Source organism: Tympanuchus pallidicinctus, unplaced genomic scaffold (genome assembly GCF_026119805.1).
Source record: "Tympanuchus pallidicinctus isolate F22 unplaced genomic scaffold, pur_lepc_1.0 scaffold24, whole genome shotgun sequence".
In the NCBI taxonomy this organism is placed as follows: Eukaryota; Metazoa; Chordata; class Aves; order Galliformes; family Phasianidae; genus Tympanuchus; species Tympanuchus pallidicinctus.
Window position 1 is genome coordinate 3,902,833 of NW_026294741.1, and position 19,179 is coordinate 3,922,011.

The following is a 19,179-nucleotide window of genomic DNA, read 5'->3' on the forward strand; positions in this document are numbered from 1 at the left end:
GCATCTGGTGACTTTTATACATGGGGGTCCCTCCTGGCAGCCATGGGTGCCAGGATGGGGGTGTTGGTCCCCCTCCCAGTGCTGGGGTACGGTGCCAAACCCCACCCTGACCCCACAGCCCCTCAAAGTGGGGGTTTCATACTCCCAGCACCCCCATTAATAAAGGGCTTGGGTCTCCTGTGGCCGTACCAGGGATGTGGGGCTGCTGTGGGGGAGCCCTGCCTGCACCCCCCCCCAAACCAGGCACAGAGAGGCTCCTCTCAGAGCATTTATTGGTGTTGGCCACGGTCAGAGCTGCTCAGGCTCCCCCTGGCCCTGGCCCAGACGTCGCTTGTGGGGTGCATGGATGGGGGGAGGGGGTGCCACTATGAAAAGTCCCTTTGGGGGCAACCCCGCAGTCCCCCCCCGTGTGCAAAGAAGGAACAGCCCGGGGTGAGGAGGTGGGGGCCCAGGGTTTAGCACCATTTGATGTAAGGTTTTACCAGGGGTGGGGGGCAGTGCCCGGGATGAGGGGTTGCAGCGCTGCCATGGTTGGGGGGGAGCATCCGAGCAAGGCAGGGAGGGTGCAAGCACAAGATGAGGTGGTGACACCGGGCATCCCTTTGCGGGCCCCCCCTTGGTTGCCCCCTTGGCCTGGGGCGAGGCCATAGAGCCCCACATGGGCTGAGGGGTGCAGTGGGGCTGAGCTCCCCCTGTTGGCAGGCAGAGCAGCTCCCGGGTAAGTGCACTTGGTAGCGCCTGGGCAGTGGGGCCAAGGGGGGGACAGAGCCCCATGGCTCTCATGGTGTCCCCATGACTGGGGAAGAGTGTGACCCCCCGCCTCCCTGGGGTCAGATAGGGGGGGCAGCATGCAGGATACACCCCCTGTTCCCTGCCACCCCCAGTGCCCCCCAGCACTCACCCCTGCCCCGGCTACGGGGCTGATGCAGCCCCCCTATTTGTCCTCTGCACGGGCCGTCCCCCCACGCACCCCTCTGTGCCCCATACACACGTCCCCAGGCCCCGAGTCGGTGTAGGGGGGGCTCAGTGGGGTCGGGGGGTCACTTCTCCATCAGGGAGAGCTGCAAGATGCGCTGCAGCTCCTCTTCCTCCTGCCGCGTCCGCCGCTCCGCCTCCTCCTGCTCCCGCGCCGACAGCGCCATGGCCAGGCGCAGCTGCTCCGCGTAGCTGGGAAACAGCGTGCTGGGCCCCCCGCCGCCCCCCGGCGCCGGGCTGGAGGGGGGTCTGGGGGCTGCCGTGTGCTGGGGAGTCCTGGGGAGGCACGGCCCGACCTCAGCCCGGTGCCCCAGAGGGACCCGAGGGGATGGGACCCGCTCCCACACCCCCGGACCTTACCAACCTGTCTCCCCGGCGTCCCTCGTGCGACATGGGGTGGGTGCCTGGCTTGCTGTTGGTCAGTGCTTCCCAAATGGTGACCTGGAGGAAAGGGAGGAGAGGAGGGGTCAGAGAGGGGGGTGAAATTTGGCCCCAGTGTGGCCCGTAGGGGAACGGACCAAGCATGGATGGTGGGATGGGATGCTCCTCATGGGATCCTAGTGACTGGGGGGAGGGATGAAGAGGTGGTCTGATGAGGATGAGAAGGATGAAGATGAAAAAGATGAGGGTGTTGGGTGAGAACAACATTGGATGACGTTGAGGAAGATGAAGATGTTGGATGACATTGAGGAGGACCAAGATGTTGGATGAGGATAAGGAGGATTTAGGAGGAGAAGGAGGATGCTCAGAATGATGAGAAGGATTTTGGATGAGGAACATGAGAATGAGGAGGACAAGGGTATTGGATGAGAAAAATGTTGGATGAGGGGCATGAGACTGAGGACGCTGGATGAGAAGGATAAGATAACGTTGGATGAGGCCAAGGAAGATGAGACGGCTGAGACTGTTGGATGAGAAACATGCTGGCTGAGGAGGATGAGGAGGGGGCTCTCCCCACAGCGCCCACCTGGTCGTACTCGCTGCCTGCTTCCAGCAGGCTCTGCTGGATGGCAAACTGCAGCAAATCATCCTCATCCTCCCGCAGAGCATCCTGGTGGGTGCCCACCACGCTGTACCCCCGTGGCACCTCAAAGAGCGCCGGGTCCATCTCACACGCCCGGCAGGACGCTGCAGGGAGACAGATGTGGCTGGGCAACCAACGCCCCTGTGCCCCCCACCCACCGCATGCCCTCGCCCCCCCATGTACTCAGGGAGCTGGAGCTGCTGACACTGGAGGAATCGCTGCTGGGCGAGGGGGCCTCACTGCTGGGGCTGTTGCGCAGGGAGCTGACGGGCTCATCGCACCCATTGAGGTTCCCAAAGGTGATGCGGGCATTGAGGATGTGGAAGATGGGGATTTCTGCCCGTATTAAAAACAAAAGAATAACGAAACAAAGAGCGAGGAGGGAAGCTGGCTGTGTGCCCCACCGGACTGGTAGAAGCCCCCTCCCCGTGCCGTCCCCCATACCAATCTTGACAGGGAAGCCGGGCGGGAGGCGCAGAGTGATGAAGTCACGCAGCTTGGCGAAGAGCGCGTTGCTGATGGCCATCAGGTCGATGATGGGGGCCACCTGCTCACAGAGGGACAGCGGGTGGTCCTCGCACAGCCACAGCTTCGCCTTGAACCTGCAGTGGAGGGGACAGGCGCCAGGATGGGGGCCCCGGGAGCCCCGCAATGGCAGCACGGTGTCGTTGGGGTCCCCTCTTCCCTCCCTGCTCGCCCCTCTCACTTCTGCGTCTTGGTGGTGAGCTCCATGGGCCGTCCCATGTCCCTGTTGCCCAGCTCGAAGTTGGGGTTGAAGTACTCCTCAGGGGTGATGGCGGTGGGGTTGGTGTGGCTCAGCGTCTGCGTGATCAGCGTCTGCGGGGACAGCGGTGCAGTGATGGTGGCACAGCTGTGGGGGGTGGCACAGCCATGGGGACCCCCCTAGCACACTCACCCCATTGTTGGGCCCCACGTGCTGCTCAGCGATGCCCAGGAAGGACTGCAGTGGGGTCTTACTGCCTGCAAGACGAGGTGTGAGGCCGAGCACTGCAGCCCTGTGCCCACCACCGCCCCACGCGCTACCTTTGCTCTTGCCCTTGTGCTGGTCTGAGAGGTGCTCCGTCCGCGTCCGTGTGATCAGCTCCACGTTGGACGCGCCGTAGACCTGTCCAAGCAGGGAGAATGTCAAAGGTTCCCCAAAAAACAGCTGTGCCCATTGCAGCTCAGCCCCCTGCCCCTCACCTTGGCTTCATACCCATTCACCATCTCTGTCTTCTCACTTCTCCAACCCAGAATCCCAGATTTGTTCCTGGGGGCGACACGGGATGCTGTCAGGGAGGGATGGGTTGGGATGAGATGGTTGGGATGGGTTGGGTGGGAATGGCTGGGATGATTTGGGATGAGATGATTGGAATGGAATGGAACGAGGTAGGAGGGGATGGGATTGGTTGGGTTGGGTTCGGATGCTTGGAGTGAAATGGGATGGGATTTATTGAGCTAGGTTAGAATGAGTTGGGTTGGGTTGAGATGGGATGGGATGGGTTGGGATGGGATGGGATGGTCCCACTTGGGTAGCCAGATATGTGAGCAAAGGGTTGACCAGCAATGTCCCTGCCCACCTTTCAAAGGCGATGTTCTTGGTATCAAGCTGGGTGGTGACGACGGGGGCTGTGAGCCGACCCATCACCTGCTCCTCCGTGGGCTGCACAGCAGCCAGCAGCACCTCCTGGTCGTGGCCGGCCAGGGCCAGTGTCTCTGAGTAGACCACTCGCCGGTCATGGTCAATCTCCATCACCACTGCGCTGGTGTCTGTGGGGAGGGGGTGTTCAACACAGCGATAGCTGTGATCCTCCACAGCATCCCCCAGCCCCCTCCTCACCTTGTCCCCTGAAGACAAAGCTGCGGTTGCCCCGCTGCCAGGTCATATGGTCAAAGCCCAGCAGCGTGGTGTCCACCCGCAAGTTCTGGCCGCTCTTCCACACCTTGTACGTGTCACTGGGGCAGATCTTGGACACCAGTGGCACTGGGGGAAGACGGCGATAGCCCAGCCAGGGATGGGGCCACCCTGTGCCTCCCAGTGGGCTGCAAGCACACTGGGAAGCTCCCACTCCACCCAAGCTTACCCCAGCTGGTGAACTCCCACTTCATCTCCACATAAAAGTCCTGGGCCTGCCAAGAGCAGTGGAGTGGGCAGGGGTCCAGCAGTGATGCCCCCACCCCCGAGGGCTCCCCCAGCCCCAGGTACCTTGCGCAGCTTCTCCAGCAGGATGGGGATCCCGGCCAGGCGCTTGATGGCTCTCTGGTAGTCACGGTAGCGCAGGACCAGCTGCACCAACTCGAGGTCACGGGTGCTCACGGCCTCCTGTAGCACTGCAGGTGGCACAGCACGGTGCAGCACAGTGCAGAGCGGCACGGCACGGCACAGTGGGGCACAGCACGGCGTGGTTCAATACATGGTGTGGGATGGCACAAGGTGGCGCAACACGACGTGGTGCAGCACAGCATGGGATGGCACAGCGGGACGCAGCACGGCGCGGTGCAGCACGGCACAGTGCGACTCGTGCTCCCCTTGGGGACCAGGCTGTCCACATCGGAGGCCCCGCTCACCTGTCCAGCCGCTGCGGTTCTCTTTGCCCACATCAGCTCCATGCTTCAGCAGCACCCGGGCGCACTCCAGGTGGCCCAGCGTGGTGGCCAGGTGCAGCGGGGTGCGTCCTCGGGGGTCCAGCTGCTCGATGTCGGCCTGGTGGGGGGCATTGGAGCTCAGGGGAGGGCGGGCTGTCTACGACTCCCTTCCACAGCCGCATCTCCATCCGACACAGCCGCAAGCCGGGGGAAAGCCCCCACCTCTGTGGCTCTGGGGGGAGCCGTGGCCCAGTTGCCAGGCAGCAGCTGCCGGCAGCCCCCACCGCGGCACGGCGGGGCGACGCGGGCGCACGTGTTCCCCGCGGATCAGCAGCCGGGGGCGGGCAGTGCTGCGTGAGCGGAGCGGCTGCTGTGAGCATCCCCGGCTCCGGGGAGCCGCGCTGGGGCTGTTTGTGCCAAGCCCGGGGGTTGGCAAGGGGCCAGGCACCAGGAATCCCCCCTCCTCCCCCCCACATACACGGCTCCGGATGTCCCCGAGGCAGCGATGCACCCAGCACCCCATGCAGCATTGCACCCACGGGGCAGCGACCACCTGGGATGTCCCCAGCGCTGGGTGTCCCCATGGCTGCATCCCCAGGGGTCACTGGGTACTGGGGACCCCCAGGTTCCCTTTAACAGCCCCGCAGCTCCCCAGGAGCCTGCATGCTGCTCCAACACTCTCCAGGCGACTGCTGCTTCTTAATTGCACTAATGAAAAGACTCTAATTAAAGTGATTGCCCCCCAGCTGGGGGACGGGTGCTGCAGGCTCTGTGGGGTTCCCCAGCTGCATCCCTGACCCAGTGCCGTGGGGGGGACCGGAGCCACCAATTTGGGGACACAACATCAGAGCCAACCCCACGGGACATGGCATGACCCAATTTTTGCCATCAGCTCTGAGCCCGAGGGGGGGGGGGGGGGGGGGGCACAGCTGTCTGTCCTGGGACACGTTTGGGGCGGTGGCTGTGCCGTGTGGGGCTGCAGCATGATCACCCATTGTCCCTCAGCCCCACAGGCCGTCCCCAGTGTTGGAGACTCCAGCACAGGCACAGAGTCCAGCTCCTATGGCAGCAGGGGACGCACGGCTTTGCAGTGTGGCGGTGCCATGTGCTGCTGTCCCTGCATAGCCCTGGGGGCAGTGGGGTCCCTGCGGTGTGGAATGGGGCAGGCTGCAGCACGGGACAGTGGGGCACAATGGGGCACAATGGGCTCCATCTCAGCCACATCCTCGCGCTGTCCCCACCGCCTTTTGCCCCCCCAAGGCGGAGCCAAGCGTGGCCTGGTGCCTGGCGGTGACATTCAGCATAACCCACACGTGGCCCTTTGTGGGCTGCCAGACCTATAGGCCCACACGTTCCAGAGGGGCCACATGTGGTGCTGCTGCCCCCACGGGGGTCCCCAGGCAGAGGACAGCAGCCCCCAGCATTGCCCTTTCAGCCCAGGGATGCTCTGATATGCAGAGAGCTGCACTGTGTCCCCAGATGCCCCTGGGTGGAGGTGGGGGGCTCAGACCAGGCTGCACCCCCTTCTTCCCCCAAATCCCCTCCAAACCTGGGCTCAGGCCTGCAGCACCCATATCCCCTCCCATGTACCTGGCCTGCTCACAGGGTCAGCATTGCTCTCGCTCTGACAATAGGGACACAGAGGGAGGCGAGGGGGCCAGAAGAAGATCCCCATTGAGCAGGGGGTTCACTTAGAGCACCCTCCCCCGGCCTGCAGCATCCCACACTCAGCTTTGAGCTGCACTGCAATGGGGAAAAATGACCCCAGATGACCACAGGTATAAACACAGTGGTGATGGGGCAGGGGGGCAATACCGGCAGACAGGCAGCCCCCCCCCCCCCAGATGGCCCCACAATGGAAACGGGTGTGGTGAGAGCATCCCTGCATCCCAACGGCAGCATCGTAGCACAAGGAGACCCCTGCTCACCCACCCTGGTGGGCTGCAGCACCCCAGGTGCTGGGGAGGCAGGTGGCAGTGACTGTGGCTGGGGGGGGAAGGGGGGGGAGGAAGGCATGGCCTCCTCCAGCGCCTGCGGTTTCCTGCGTCTTCAGGGTTGGGTTTTAATTACCTGAATTGCAACGCCAATGGGGAGATGGAGGCTGGGAGCGGGGGGAGCACACAGGGAGGGTGCCCCCACCCTGCAGAGAACCTCCTGGCTGCCTGGGGCTGGGAGCTGCGCTCCAGCAGAGCAGGGCCTTGAGAGCCCCTCCCCTACCTCCGAGGGTGGGCAGCTGGGGGGGCTGCGTTGGCTGCACCCCACCTCTGGGGAGGGAGAAGAGGGGGCTGGTGGAGGGGGGGGGAAGCACAGAGGCCTAGGAGGGAGCGGGGGACACGTGGGGAGGGATGTGGGGGGTTGGGAGCGGGGGGATCCGAGATGGGGGGGATCTCTGCTGCTCCGGTGGCAGCTGTCACAGTGCTGGGGGGGCACGAAGGGACCCCAACCCCCATCAGCATCACCGCGGCAGGAGGACCCCATCCTCATCCCTTTCCTCAGCCCCAGCCCCGGCCGCAGCCCAGCGTTGCATCAGCTCGAACCGAACGCCCCGCACCGCCCCGCACCGCCGCCCCACCTGCTTGGCGCTGAGCTCTCGGTCCAGTTCCCGGGCTCGGTTGTGCCAGACGAGGTAATGCAGCGGGTATCTGCCCTCCGGCCCCTTCCTGCCCGAGCAAGACGCGAGCATCCTCCGTGCATGCTGGAGCGGCGGAGCGGGGCGCGGGGCGGAGCGGGGCGCGGGGCGGGGCGGAACGGGGCGCGGAGCGGTGCGGGGCGGTGCGGGGCGGGGGGGTCGGGGGGGGTTTGTGGGAGCCGCCCGGACGGTGCTCCCCCCGCATCCCCCCCCCTCGCCGCCCGGCCTCATGGGACTTGTAGTCACCGCGCGCGGCGTCGCCCCTTCCTCCTCCTCCTCCTTTTCCTCCCCGCACCCCCCCGCCGGCTCTATGCCCCCCCCCGTGTGTGGGGCTGCACAGACACGGCTCCGTAGTGCCCGAAGGCACAACCCCAATTCTGATCCTCCCTTCCTTCCCCCCCACGCGGCTCTCCCCACCCACGGGCGCTCAGCACGCGGCGCGACCCCCGCGATGAGCCCAGGGGGGTGCCGACCCCCCCCTGGCCCAGTTTCCCTTTCCGTCCTCGTCCCTCCGCTCGTGTTTTCCGGCAGCCGCCAGAGAACAATGCGAGGTTGGGACCCACGGCTGCCCCCCCCTGGTCCCCCCCGCGCCCTTATGGTGTTCCTGCAGGGTCACCCCGTTCCTTCCCTGCCCTGAGGGAGGGCTGTGGCCGCTCCCCCCCCCAGCCCATCCCGGGTCCCGCTGCCCCGTGACGTCACGGCCATGCAGCGGTGAGGTCAGCGCCGTGCGGGTGGCAGCGTGACACGGCGGTGCTGATGGGGGTCCCCAGGGCAGGGAGTGCCCCCCGACCCCATTTACCCAAGGCCCCAGATACCCCCCTTCCCCCCCCCCCCCCTCCCAATGTGCTGCGTTCAGCCATCGTGGGGATGGGGGTGTGAGTGGCACTGGGGTCAGGATTTGAGGTGACTGGGGCCTGGGGGGGGGCACGGGGTGCGGGTGGGAGCAGGATGGGGTGCTGGGCTGGGAATGGGGCTGGGGCAGGGCCGGGGGGTGCCTGGAACCACAGCTGGGACATGGGCTGGGTCAGAACCGAGAGCAGGACATGGACCAAAGCTAAAACCAGTACCAGTGGATGCGCAGAGCGAGACCAGCCCAGAAGCAGAATCAGGATCAAATTGTGAATCGGAACCAGGCCCAGAGGATGTCCAGGATCAGGGTCACTATCTGACAAGAACCAGGGGATGTCCGGGACGAGATCAGGACCAGGACAAGGTCCAAGACTAACCCAGGACCAAGACCAGGAGCAGGGGATACCCAAAACCAGGACCAGAATTAGAAGCAGGGAACAGAACCAGGACGGGGACGAGAACAAGGAGACACACAGGATAAGGATCAGAACCGGGACCAGAACCAGAGGACGATCAGAGCCGGGATGAGAACCAGGACCAGGACGGGGAGCCGACCAGGACGAACCCCGAGCCGCCCCTCAGGGCCGCCCGGCCGCAGCTCCCCCTCCAGCAGCCGGTGCGGCGCTCAGGGCGTGCCGTGCGCCGCGCTGCGCTGCGCGGGGCGGTGCGGGGCGGCGGCGCTCGGTGCTCGCGGGGCGGAGACGGCGCTGCCCCTCCTCCGCCGGGGCCGGGCCTGAGCCGCTTCCTGCGGAGCCGCCGGGGCTGCGAGCAGCCGGCAGGGCAGGCGGCAGGGAGGGCGAAGCAGCCCCGGGCCCCGCCGCCCCCCCCCTTCCCTCCCCTCCCCCAACCCAACTCCCCCCCTTTCCCCGGCCCCGCACCGCCCCGCACCGCGCTGGCGCAGAGGCCCGGACCCGCCTCGCCGCTGAGGATGTCCCGGAAGGCGCAGCGGGCGGAGGTGTGCGCGGACTGCAGTGCCGCAGGTAAGGGCCGCGCCCGCACCGCCCCGCGGCTCCCGTTGGCGTTTCCTCCCCCCTCGCCTCCCCCCCTCCTTCCTCCACGCGGTGCCGTTCGCGGCTTCGGTTGTGCGTGTGCCCCCTCCCCCCCCCCGCATCGGCACCTGGCTGACGCCCTCTTCCCCCTTTGCTTTGGATCCCCAGTGCCCCCCTCTGCGCCCCCAGCTTGGCACCCGCGGCACCCCGGTGCCCCCCTCCTTGCGCCCCCTATTTGCCAACAAGGGTCCCGGTGACCCCCGCTCCCCCTTCGCGCCCCGTGCTGAGACCCTCAGGAGCCCCCCGGCTTCCCCTTCGCACTCTATGCTGCATCCCCTGCAGACTCCCTCTTTGCCCACGACAATCCCACGACGTGCCTTAAATAACCCCCCCGTCCCCCCCGCAGCATTCGGTGCACCCCATTACCCACCCCTCTGTAGCCCCTACTTTACCCCAAGGGTCCCTCTTGGCACCCAGCGCTGTGCCCCCCCGCTGCCCCTGTTCTGCACCCAGGAACCCTACAGCGTGCCCTAAATATGCCCCCCCCCGTGCCCCCCAGATCCCTTGTTGCACCCCTTGGTGCTCCCCATCACGCCCCCTCTGCACCCCCTACTTTACCCCCAGGATTCCCCTTTGCACCCCGCACTGGGAATCCCTTCTGCACCTCAGGAACTCTATAACATACCTTATACATTCCCCCCCCCCCTCCCCACAATGTGACCCCAAAATCCATCCCTGCGGCGCTGGGGGCGATGAATGAACGCTGAGAGCCCGGAAAGCTGCTCAGAACCCGGAGGATGGCGGCCACGTGCCGGGGGCTGCGGGGTCACCCGCCGCTATGGGGTACCCGGTGCCGTGGTTCACCCTGTGCTATGGGGTACCCGACGCTCCCCGCGGGGCGGCGCCGAGGCTCCTACCGGGGGAAATGGAAAGCGGTTTCTTCCAATCCCTTATCGCCCGGCGGCCATGGGAGGAAATGAGTTATAAAGTCCAGAGGCCGCTTCCGACGGCGCGGGGCCGGGAGCAGCCGGTGTTGGGATGCGCCGGGTAACCATCTCCGGCATCGCCCCCGCGGCGCAGGGATGATGGAGTTCCCCGTGCTCCGGGTTTTTGGGGGTATCCCCGTGCTGCTGTGCCCTCAGCCGCCCCGATCCCCGCTGAAGGAGGAGGGGGTGGCGCTGTGGGGTGCTGTATGGGGTGTTACATGGGGTGTTATATGGGGTGCACCCCGGCACGCAGCATCCTGTTCCCGGCAGCGCCCCGTGGGCCGCGGTGCGGAGGCGCAGATGCGGCGGTGCTGCTGCCAAGCGCTGCCATCTGCCCGGCTGGTGCTGCCAGGATGGGGGGTGTGTGTATGTGGGGGGGGGGGGGGGGGAACGACACCGCCGTGGGGCCGCTGCTGGCTGTGCCCCCCCAACACAGGGGGCCGGGGCTGCCCAGTGTGAGACAGCAGTGGGGTTTTGGGGAGGGTGTGGGAAGGAAACGCTGCACGGGGTGATTGGGGATGGGTTGCTGTGCAGGGAAGGCGCTGCCGCCCCTCTGCTGACCCCCTCCCCCCAGGCCGCAGCCCTTCCTCCCGTGGGGCGGCGCGGTGTTTATGTGGGCCCTACAGAAACGAGGGTGGAAGTGCAGCGCTGGGGCTGGGCAGGGGCTGGCATTGCTCTGCTACGGCAGAGGGACACTGAGGACGGTTTGGCTGTGGCACCCTGCGTGGAGAGGGGGTGACGCCCCATCTGTGCCCCGTCCCTTCCGTTTGTGCTGGGGAGCCCAGACCCATTGGGGTGCCGGCCGTGGGGAGCTGCCCCCAAAGAGCAGTGGGGCCCCCACTCATGGCTGGAGCAGGGCCGGTGCCAACGCAGTGCTCAAACGTCCCTTTGTTCTCCTGGGGACACAAAGGGCTCCAGTGCGGCCGAGCGGGGCCGGGCAGGGGGCGTGGGGCTGCTGGGGGGGGCACAGCCCCTGAGTCCATGATGGCTGAGTGGGTGGGAGGGCACCCACCTGTATGGGGACACCCACAGTGCCCGGCCCGGGGGGGCACGGCCTCAACAACTCGGGATGTACTACATGGTGCTGGCGTCGTCCTGCTGCTATCAGCCCTTCTGATGGGGGGGGCCAAATCCTGCTCCCCCCCCTCCCCCCTTGGTTGCTAAGGGAACCCTTTGGGTTTCCCCTGGCGATGGGCTGAGCCCCTCTCTGTCACCCTGGAAACCGCTACGTTGCTACGGTGATGCCGCCACCCTCCCTCCTCCCCCCCCCCCCCCAACTCCCAACCCCATTTCGGGTGATGGATGGAGGGTCCCTTCCCCCCCCCCCACTCCCCCCATAACACCCCACGCCCCCTGCAGACCCGGGCTGGGCCTCCATCAACCGCGGTGTGCTCATCTGCGACGAGTGCTGCAGCGTGCACCGCAGCCTGGGCCGCCACATCTCCATCGTCAAGCACCTGCGGCACAGCCCCTGGCCCGCCACGCTGCTGCAGGTGGGTGCACCTGGGAAGGATGTGGGGGTACGAGGGGCTGTCCCACCGCTCACCGTGCCCCCCCCCCACACACACAGATGGTGCACACCTTGGCCAGCAATGGGGCCAACTCCATCTGGGAGCACTCGCTGCTGGACCCGGCGCAGGTGCAGAGCGGGCGCAGGAAGGCGAACCCCCAGGACAAAGTGCAGTAAGCGTGGGCCGTGGGGTTGGGGCTGCGAGAGGGAGAGGGGGGGGCTGTGCTGGATGCCCCCCCCTCACCCTGTGTCTGCCAGCCCCACCAAGTCGGAGTTCATCCGCGCCAAGTACCAGATGTTGGCCTTCGTGCACAAGCTGCCGTGCCGGGACGATGACGGCGTCACCGCCAAGGACCTCAGCAAGGTGGGGGCACAGCATGGCAGGGACCCCCCCTTGGTGCCGGTGGCACAGCTGGCACTGACTGCTGCCTCTTCCCATGCAGCAATTGCACTCCAGCGTGAGGACAGGCAACCTGGAGACCTGCCTGCGCCTGCTCTCGCTGGGTGCTCAGGCCAACTTCTTCCACCCGGTGAGCTCTGGGGGAGGGGGGGCAGACAGCCGGGGGGTTGCGGCGTTGTCACTACGAGGCTGACGCTGCCTGTGCCCGCAGGAGAAGGGCACCACGCCGCTGCACGTGGCCGCCAAGGCCGGGCAGATCCTGCAGGCAGAGCTGCTGGTGGTGTACGGCGCTGACCCCGGTGCGCCCGACGTCAATGGGAGGACGCCCATCGACTACGCCAGGTGAGCGCGTTGGGGTGGCGGAGGGGTTGCGTTGGGGTGGGGGGGACGTGGCCAGCCCAGTTGGTGTCACCCCGGCTGTGCCTCGTAGGCAGGCGGCTCAGCACGAGCTGGCGGAGCGGCTGGTGGAGTGCCAGTATGAGCTGACCGACCGGCTGGCCTTCTACCTGTGCGGCAGGAAGCCGGGTGAGTGCTGTGCCTGTCGCACCGTATGGGGGGGTTAGGAGGGTTCAGGGGGGCCGCTCTCACCACCCTTTATCTCTGTGCAGACCACAAGAACGGGCACTACATCATCCCGCAGATGGCAGACAGGTGAGTGCCCCGTGCTCGCAGCCGTCTGCCGTCACTTTTCCCCCCCCCCAGTGTCCCCACTGGGCAAAAGGGGGAGACCCTGTGCCTGTGACCACCGCTGGAACATCACCTGGAGTGTGTGTGTGTGTCAGTGTGTGTCTGTGTACCGGGGGGGGCTACGTGCACGGTTTAACATCCTCCTTTATCCTGTTCTTCCCTCCACTGCTGCCTCCGGAGCGCAGGGTGCGCCCCAAGTGCATGGCACAGAGGTATTGTCTGCTCGGCACTCACACCAGGGATCGCCCCGTGCCGCCGGGATGGGCTCTGTGTGCTCAGCACAGCCCTTGGGGGGCAGCTGGGAGGGGGGGGGTTTGCTCACCCTGTGCCACCCCACGTCCTGGACCCGTGTCTGCCCAAGCCTCCGAGCCTGGGGCATGCAGGGCGCATCTGGGGAGCATCAGTGGGGGCAGAATAGGAATAACTCCAACTTTGTGTCCCCCCACCTCATGCACCCCGCAGCCTGGACCTGTCCGAGCTGGCCAAGGCGGCCAAGAAGAAGCTGCAAGCGGTGAGCACGGGGCCGGGAGGCGATGGGGTGGGGGGGCTCAGCGCTTTGCGTTCCTCCCCCCGCTCCCGGCTTGATGCTTCCCCCATCCCGACGCAGCTCAGCAACCGCCTGTTTGAGGAGCTGGCCATGGACGTGTACGACGAGGTGGATCGGCGCGAGAACGATGCGGGTGAGCGGGGCTGGGGGCGGCTGCTGGGTGTCCGTCCCCCCCCCCCCCCCGGCTGGGTGCTGGCGGCCGTCCCGGCGCGGGGAGGAGCAGAGCCCGGCACTCCCCCCGATCCGATCCGCACCGCAGGCCCCTCCTTCCTCATTCCTCGGGCCGGGGCCGAGGGCCGTTTCCTTTAGCGAGGGGCTGCGGTGCCGGATCGGGGTGTCGGGCGCTGGAGGTGGGTGCTGGGACCCCAGCTGGGGGTGGGGATGAGCCTTGTGGATACACCCCGTCCTTGGGTTTGGGTGGAGGGGGGCAGCCCTTTTCTGTGGCGGGTGGGTAGGATTGGGCGCGTTGTGCTTTACTCCTTACTCAGCTGGGGGCACCCAGAAGGGGTCTGGGGGTCAGCACTGTGCAGAGGGCCCCCCCCAGGGCAGGCTGAGGGGTTGGAGGAGATCATTCCCTTCAGCTCTCCTGGGCTCTGCTCCCAGCCCTGCACGCTGGCCCCACGCCCGCGCCTGCGTCCTGCCGGCCCCGCAGCCTGCTGGGCGGGGGATGGCACCTCCAGGACCCCAACCCATAGGGGTGGGTGCCCCCCTGAAATTCCCCCCTGCCCGCAGTGTGGCTGACGACGCAGAACCACAGCACATTGGTGACCGAGCGCAGCGCCGTCCCCTTCCTTCCCGTCAACCCTGAGTATTCGGCTACCCGCAACCAGGTGAGCCCAGTGCTCTGCTCAGACCCCTCCTCACGCTCGGACCCCCCCCCCCCTCATTGCTTTTATCTCCCCTGCCATCCCAGGGCCGGCAGAAGTTGGCCAGGTTCAACGCCCGGGAGTTTGCCACTCTGCTCATCGATATTCTGGGGGAAGCCAAGCGCCGGCAGCAGGGCAAGAGCCCGCTCAGCCCCACGGGTGAGGATGAGGGCAGCTGGGGGGAGAGTAGGGGAGGGTGGGAACACCCCACATCCCCAGCTGAGCCTCCTGGCCCTGCAGAGGCCCTCGACTATTCACTGAGGAGCCAGAGCGACCTGGACGACCAGCACGACTACGACAGCGTCGCCTCCGACGAGGACACAGACCAGGAGCTGCTGCGCAACGCGTCCCGCAACAACCGTGCACGGGTGGGCCGCAGCCCCCTCCCCAACACCCAGATCCACCCTGCAGCTCCCAGCTCCTGGTACTGAGCCCCTCTCCCTTCACAGAGCATGGACTCCTCCGACCTGTCAGACGGCCCCATCACGCTGCAGGAGTACCTGGAGGTGAAGAAAGCCCTGGCCGCCTCCGAGGCCAAAGTGCAGCAGCTAATGAAGGTGAACAACAGCCTGAGCGATGAGCTGCGCCGGCTGCAGCGTGAGGTGTGTGTGCCGGACCCCCCCCCCTTCTAGGCACCCCATTTTCCCTTGTTCCCTATTCCCTTCCCACCCCTGCTTACTGCTCTCTCCCCCGCCGCAGATCCACAAGCTGCAATCAGAGAACACGCAGATCCGGCAGCAGGCGGCCCCCCCGCACCCCACCCCAGCCCCCAGCGAGCGCCCTGAGCACGGGCACCCCCCCGGCACGGCCCCCCTGCACCGCCGTGACCGCCAGGCCTTCTCCATGTACGAGCCGGGCTCGGTGCTGAAACCCTTTGGGCAGCCAGTGGAGGAGCTGGTGACCCGGCTGCAGCCCTTTGGAGGCGGCGTGAGTATGGGGTTGGGCTTTGGGGTGGGCTACGTTGGGATGGGTTATTTTGGGGAGGGGTCTCGGGGCAGCTGCAGGTGATGCCGAGGTGGGGGTGGCGGGGCTTCACCCTTTTGTGTGTCGCAGGAGGTGGAGGACGAAGCTCTGTACTCCATGCACATCCCGGCCAGCGTGTACCGGGTAAGGGGGCCGCAGCGGGGGCGGCTCCTGCATGGCACGGGGGGGGCTGTCGGCCTCCTGAGCTCCTGGGACGTTCCCCACCCCTGCAGTGCCGGGGAACCCACAGTGGGGCCGGCGGCCGCGGGACTTCCCTGCATGCAGGGTGGTGGTGTCCCCTGTGCTCGTCCTCCCCTGCGTGCCACCGGGCTCGGCTCCGCGCCCTGCCGTGCCCCCCACTCAGCTCCCTTTTCCCCCCTTTCTTCCCCCTCCAGATGCGGAAAGGTCCATCGGTCTCCTCCATGCCCTTTCCCCCGTCCTCCCCGCTGCTCTCCTGCCCTCCCGACGGTGCCCGGCACATGGTGATGTACCGGGGGGAGTCAGAGCGGGGTGGAGGGACCTTATCTCTTATCCCTGTATGGATATGGGGCCGGGCAGGGTGTAATGCTGCAGCTCTGCCCCACAGAGCAAACTGGACCGGCACGGCAGCGGCACCGATAGCGACTATGATAATACACAGACAGGCGAGATCCTGCTGGGGTGAGTGATGGGGATGGGGACCACTGGGGGACCTGGAGCTGGCCCTGACCCGTGTATCCCCACAGTGTGGAGGGGAAGCGCTTCGTGGAGCTGAGCAAGGACGAGGACTTCCCACACGAGCTGGACCCGCTGGACGGGGAGCTGGACCCCGGGCTGCCCAGCACAGAGGACGTCATCCTGAAAACCGAGCAGGTCACCAAAAACATCCAGGAGCTGCTGCGGGCTGCGCAGGAGTCCAAGCACGACAGGTAGGGCTGTGGTGTGAGCGTGGGGCTGGGCGGCGTCGTGCCCCGCATCGCTCAGCCCTGTTTGCCCGCAGCTTCGTGCCGTGCTCAGAGAAGATCCACTCGGCAGTGACGGAGATGGCGTCGCTCTTCCCCAAGGTAGGGATGGGGGAGTGACCCCGCCGGGCTCCCATCACGCCGAGTCCATGCCCTTAATGCTGTCCCCGTGCAGAAACCGGCGCTGGAGACGGTGCGGAGCTCCCTGCGCCTGCTCAACGCCAGCGCCTACCGGCTGCAGAGCGAGTGCCGCAAAACCGTGCCGCCGGAGCCGGGCGCAGCCGTGGACTACCAGCTGCTGACACAGCAGGTCATCCAGTGCGCCTACGACATCGCCAAGGCGGCCAAGCAGCTGGTCACCATCACCACCCGCGAGAAGAAGCAGTGAGCTCCGACCCACGGCCTCTGCTCTCCGTCTCCTCCCTCCGGTTTGGGCTGAGTGCGGGCGGCTGTCGCAGCAGAGCTGGTGCTCGGCCCTGGGGAGGTGCCCCCGTACGGCAGCCCCAGCCCGCTCCTAACTTATCCTGTACATAGCGTGTGCCATCCTCCTGCGTGGCCACGTTTTCCCCCCCCCTCCCCGCGGCCGCGCTCCCCCAGGGCCGCCCGCAGCATTACACTGGACAGGGGATGCCTGGAGGCCTTCCCCATTTTCTCCCCTCCCGGGCGTCCTGCCCCGCGCCGCGCTGCCTCGTGTAAGATGTGTCCTTGTACATTTGTATCAATAAAGATGTGAGCGTTGCACGGCCCCCGGCTCCCTCCCACCGTGTCCCCAAGGGCCGGACCTGCTGGCTGTGGACCTGGCAGCCTGGGGGAGGAGGATGGTGATGGGGCAGAGGAAGGCTCAGGGTGCGACGCGCTGCTCTGCACTTGGAGCGCTGCGTGGGGACGGCTGGCTGTGCTGAGAGCAGCAGAACGTGCTGGTAATGAATGTCAGGCTGGGGGCTGGGCTTGCTGCAATCCCTGCCGGGCTGTGTCCTCCATTAGGAAACATCGCCCCGTGCTCCCCCTGCTGTGACATTGCGGGGGGTCCCTGCAAGCAGCGCTCCGTAATGCGGGGCGGGGGCTTCGGAGGGCGGATACAAAGGGGACAGGAGCACCTCCGTCCTGCCCCCGTTTCCCAATCCCCGTTGCGAGCGCTGCTGTCAAGGCAACGGAGCAAAGCTGGGCCGCCTCCCGTCGCCATGGCAGCCGGGCTGGTTGCAGGATGCTGCAGGGACCCCGCAGCAGTGCGTGGGGAGGGACCCCAGCCCCAGAAAGAGGCACGGCGGTGGGACCCCCACCCTCCAGCCCCACCAGGGACGCAGGCAGACACTCCGTGTACTAAAATTACTTTATTACAGTTGATTTTTTTTTTTTTTTTAACATTTCCTTTGCTATGATACAAAGGATACTTACAAACAAAATATTACATATGACCTTATTTTTTTTCTTTTTCTCTTCTCTTATTTTTCTGACAACTCGGTAACAGCTTTAAATGCACAATCTATACAATTAATACAGGTTATATATGAGCTATAATGTATGTTGAACCAGAAGAATACCAGAATACTGACAATATACTGTACATTAAGCCTTACCAGTTAGTGCTCGTGGCATTTCCTACAAGAAGGAAAACGCACACCTGGAGGTTCACTCATACCAGCCGCTGCTCCCGGCCACGGAGGCAGGCAGGAGTCGGGTTCCCATTTGGATCCTTGGCAGCCCACCGCCGTGGGCGAGGGCCTGGAAACCTCACACCAGTGTTCATAGCAAAACAGCAGAGATGCGTGTTGTCTACCTGCAGCACAAAGCCACCAAGGCCGGGCTCTGCTGGACCAGGAGGGAACCCCACGCGGGTGGCCGTGGGGCTGTGAGCTGCTGTGGGGTCCCGGCAGAGGAGGGGGGTGGGGGAAGCGGCCACGGCCCCGCAGCTCCAGCCGTGTCCCTACAGGTGTGCGCTTCCCTGCTCCCACCCCGCTCTCCTCGCACTGATAAGGGTTTACCTTGTTGCTGTTGTTGTTGTTGTTTTCTTTTTTGAAAGCAACCAGCAAGTGAAGCGTTTGAAGTCGACCGGCGAAAAAAAGACCTGGCATTTGCACAGCAAGCTGCAAATGGAAAATGAGCCGTTCCCCTCCTCCCCGCCCCGCTGCATCCCGGCCCAGAAAAACCCAAACGGATGGTGGAAGGAAAAAACAACAGGGGTGGAGAAGAGGAAGGGGGGAAAACGGGTTGGAAAACACCAGGTTGGAGTGAAAAGTTCATTGCTTGTGCAAAGAGAAACAAAACAAAACCCCAAACGAACTGAAAAAAAAGAAAAACAACCAACCAAACCCAGGAACATGCTGGAAATAATGGAAACGAATGGAAAGTAATATATATAAAATTAAAAATATAAATAGGATGTCTGGCTGACTGGTAGAAGAATAGGTCATTTAGGTTACAAAAAGGAATATACATTCAAGAGGCTCTGAACCCAGTGGGGGTAACTGATGTTAAACTTGTGTTAATAGTTAGGCTAGAATTCTCAAGTTTGTCTTTAAAATCTCCACAATACAAGCAAGCTATTTGTAAAAATGTACACTATACACACCTCACATAGCATCTCCTACCCTTAGCACACACCGCTACCCGCTCGCACACAAAACCAAGGGCTGCTCACGGCCAACGCTGCTGCCCGCGGCTCGGCCCAGCGACCTCCTCGGGTGCCCCAAGGGCCGTCGCCTTTCTGTTATACACACTTCACTTTGTCACGTTAATTATTTACATCAGGGCTGTCCCCCTCCCTCCCTCCCCCCCTCCCTTGCCCTCCCCCCACCCCACCCCCCCCCACGTTTCGGCTGTTTCTAGGCAGGGAACAACGCTCCCGTTCCAAGCAAGCAAGGAGAAGGGCTGCGAGGGGTCAGGAGGGAAACGGGAGGGAGGACGCAGGCGGTTCGCTCGCCAAACCCGCACACGAGGACGCTGCTCCTTCACGGATGCCCGGCCCTCGGAAGCTCCATCCCCACAGGCCAAGGGCGGCCGGGACCCGGCCCTCGAGCACAGCCTCACCCGCGCCCCAAAGCCCTCTGCCTGCAGCTTCCTGGGATGCTCGGCGCAGCTCTGGGCTCCGGGCTCACCTCTGCTGCGGGACAGCGGGGCGGGATGGGCGCCCACGCCGTGCTCCAGGATGGGGCTGTGGGACACGCGGGGCTCCCGGAGCCGCGCCGAGCAGCAGAGCCGCGTCCTTCAGCTCATCGGCAGCCGTGCTG

At 65.2% G+C, this 19,179-nt stretch overlaps 2 protein-coding genes across 7 annotated transcripts; one reads left to right on the forward strand and one right to left on the reverse strand.

The window, feature by feature from the left end:
• Window positions 1-255: 255 nt before the first annotated feature.
• Window positions 256-7,321, reverse strand: ANKRD13B (ankyrin repeat domain 13B). 3 transcript variants are annotated; one of them, XM_052688954.1, is made up of 15 exons: window positions 7,158-7,321; window positions 4,568-4,703; window positions 4,206-4,330; window positions 4,084-4,129; window positions 3,840-3,983; window positions 3,580-3,769; window positions 3,203-3,269; window positions 3,044-3,125; window positions 2,916-2,980; window positions 2,706-2,836; window positions 2,444-2,601; window positions 2,183-2,335; window positions 1,943-2,103; window positions 1,340-1,416; window positions 256-1,251 (listed from the first exon to the last, which is right to left on the reverse strand). In XM_052688954.1, the coding sequence occupies exons 1-15, from the start codon at window positions 7,266-7,268 to the stop codon at window positions 1,041-1,043; spliced, it is 1,857 nt and encodes a 618-aa protein (XP_052544914.1). In that variant the 5' UTR covers window positions 7,269-7,321; the 3' UTR covers window positions 256-1,040. The 3 variants fall into 3 exon arrangements, with proteins under 3 accessions (XP_052544914.1, XP_052544913.1, XP_052544912.1); XM_052688953.1 differs by having other exon boundaries at window positions 1,336-1,416; XM_052688952.1 differs by having other exon boundaries at window positions 1,336-1,416; window positions 2,916-3,125.
• A 1,583-nt stretch (window positions 7,322-8,904) lies between these two features.
• GIT1 (GIT ArfGAP 1) lies at window positions 8,905-18,252 on the forward strand. Of its 4 annotated transcripts, XM_052688585.1 has the most exons (22): window positions 8,905-9,043; window positions 11,398-11,531; window positions 11,609-11,721; window positions 11,807-11,912; window positions 11,992-12,078; window positions 12,160-12,290; window positions 12,379-12,473; window positions 12,557-12,599; window positions 12,821-12,847; window positions 13,098-13,146; window positions 13,243-13,315; window positions 13,915-14,012; window positions 14,096-14,207; window positions 14,289-14,416; window positions 14,498-14,650; window positions 14,748-14,975; window positions 15,102-15,155; window positions 15,407-15,493; window positions 15,598-15,671; window positions 15,737-15,919; window positions 15,991-16,054; window positions 16,128-18,252. In XM_052688585.1, the coding sequence occupies exons 1-22, from the start codon at window positions 8,992-8,994 to the stop codon at window positions 16,338-16,340; spliced, it is 2,304 nt and encodes a 767-aa protein (XP_052544545.1). In that variant the 5' UTR covers window positions 8,905-8,991; the 3' UTR covers window positions 16,341-18,252. The 4 variants fall into 4 exon arrangements, with proteins under 4 accessions (XP_052544545.1, XP_052544548.1, XP_052544549.1 ...); XM_052688588.1 differs by lacking the exon at window positions 15,102-15,155; XM_052688586.1 differs by lacking the exon at window positions 12,821-12,847 and having other exon boundaries at window positions 8,906-9,043.
• The last annotated feature ends 927 nt before the right edge of the window (window positions 18,253-19,179 follow it).

What these genes read in the sequence shown, in the direction of transcription:
- ANKRD13B (XM_052688952.1), bottom strand. Translation starts at nt 7,268, where the DNA reads ATGCTCGCGTCTTGCTCGGGCAGGAAGGGGCCGGAGGGCAGATACCCG. An exon ending in CTTTGTCTTCAGGGGACAAG is followed by an intron (nt 3,770 to 3,839) that starts GTGAGGAGGGGG and finishes CCCTCCCCACAG; the next exon opens with ACACCAGCGCAGTGGTGATG. An exon ending in AAGAACATCGCCTTTGAAAG is followed by an intron (nt 3,270 to 3,579) that starts GTGGGCAGGGAC and finishes TGTCGCCCCCAG; the next exon opens with GAACAAATCTGGGATTCTGG.
- GIT1 (XM_052688585.1), top strand. Translation starts at nt 8,992, where the DNA reads ATGTCCCGGAAGGCGCAGCGGGCGGAGGTGTGCGCGGACTGCAGTGCC. An exon ending in CCGCCAAGGACCTCAGCAAG is followed by an intron (nt 11,913 to 11,991) that starts GTGGGGGCACAG and finishes CTTCCCATGCAG; the next exon opens with CAATTGCACTCCAGCGTGAG. An exon ending in TCGGCGCGAGAACGATGCGG is followed by an intron (nt 13,316 to 13,914) that starts GTGAGCGGGGCT and finishes CCCTGCCCGCAG; the next exon opens with TGTGGCTGACGACGCAGAAC.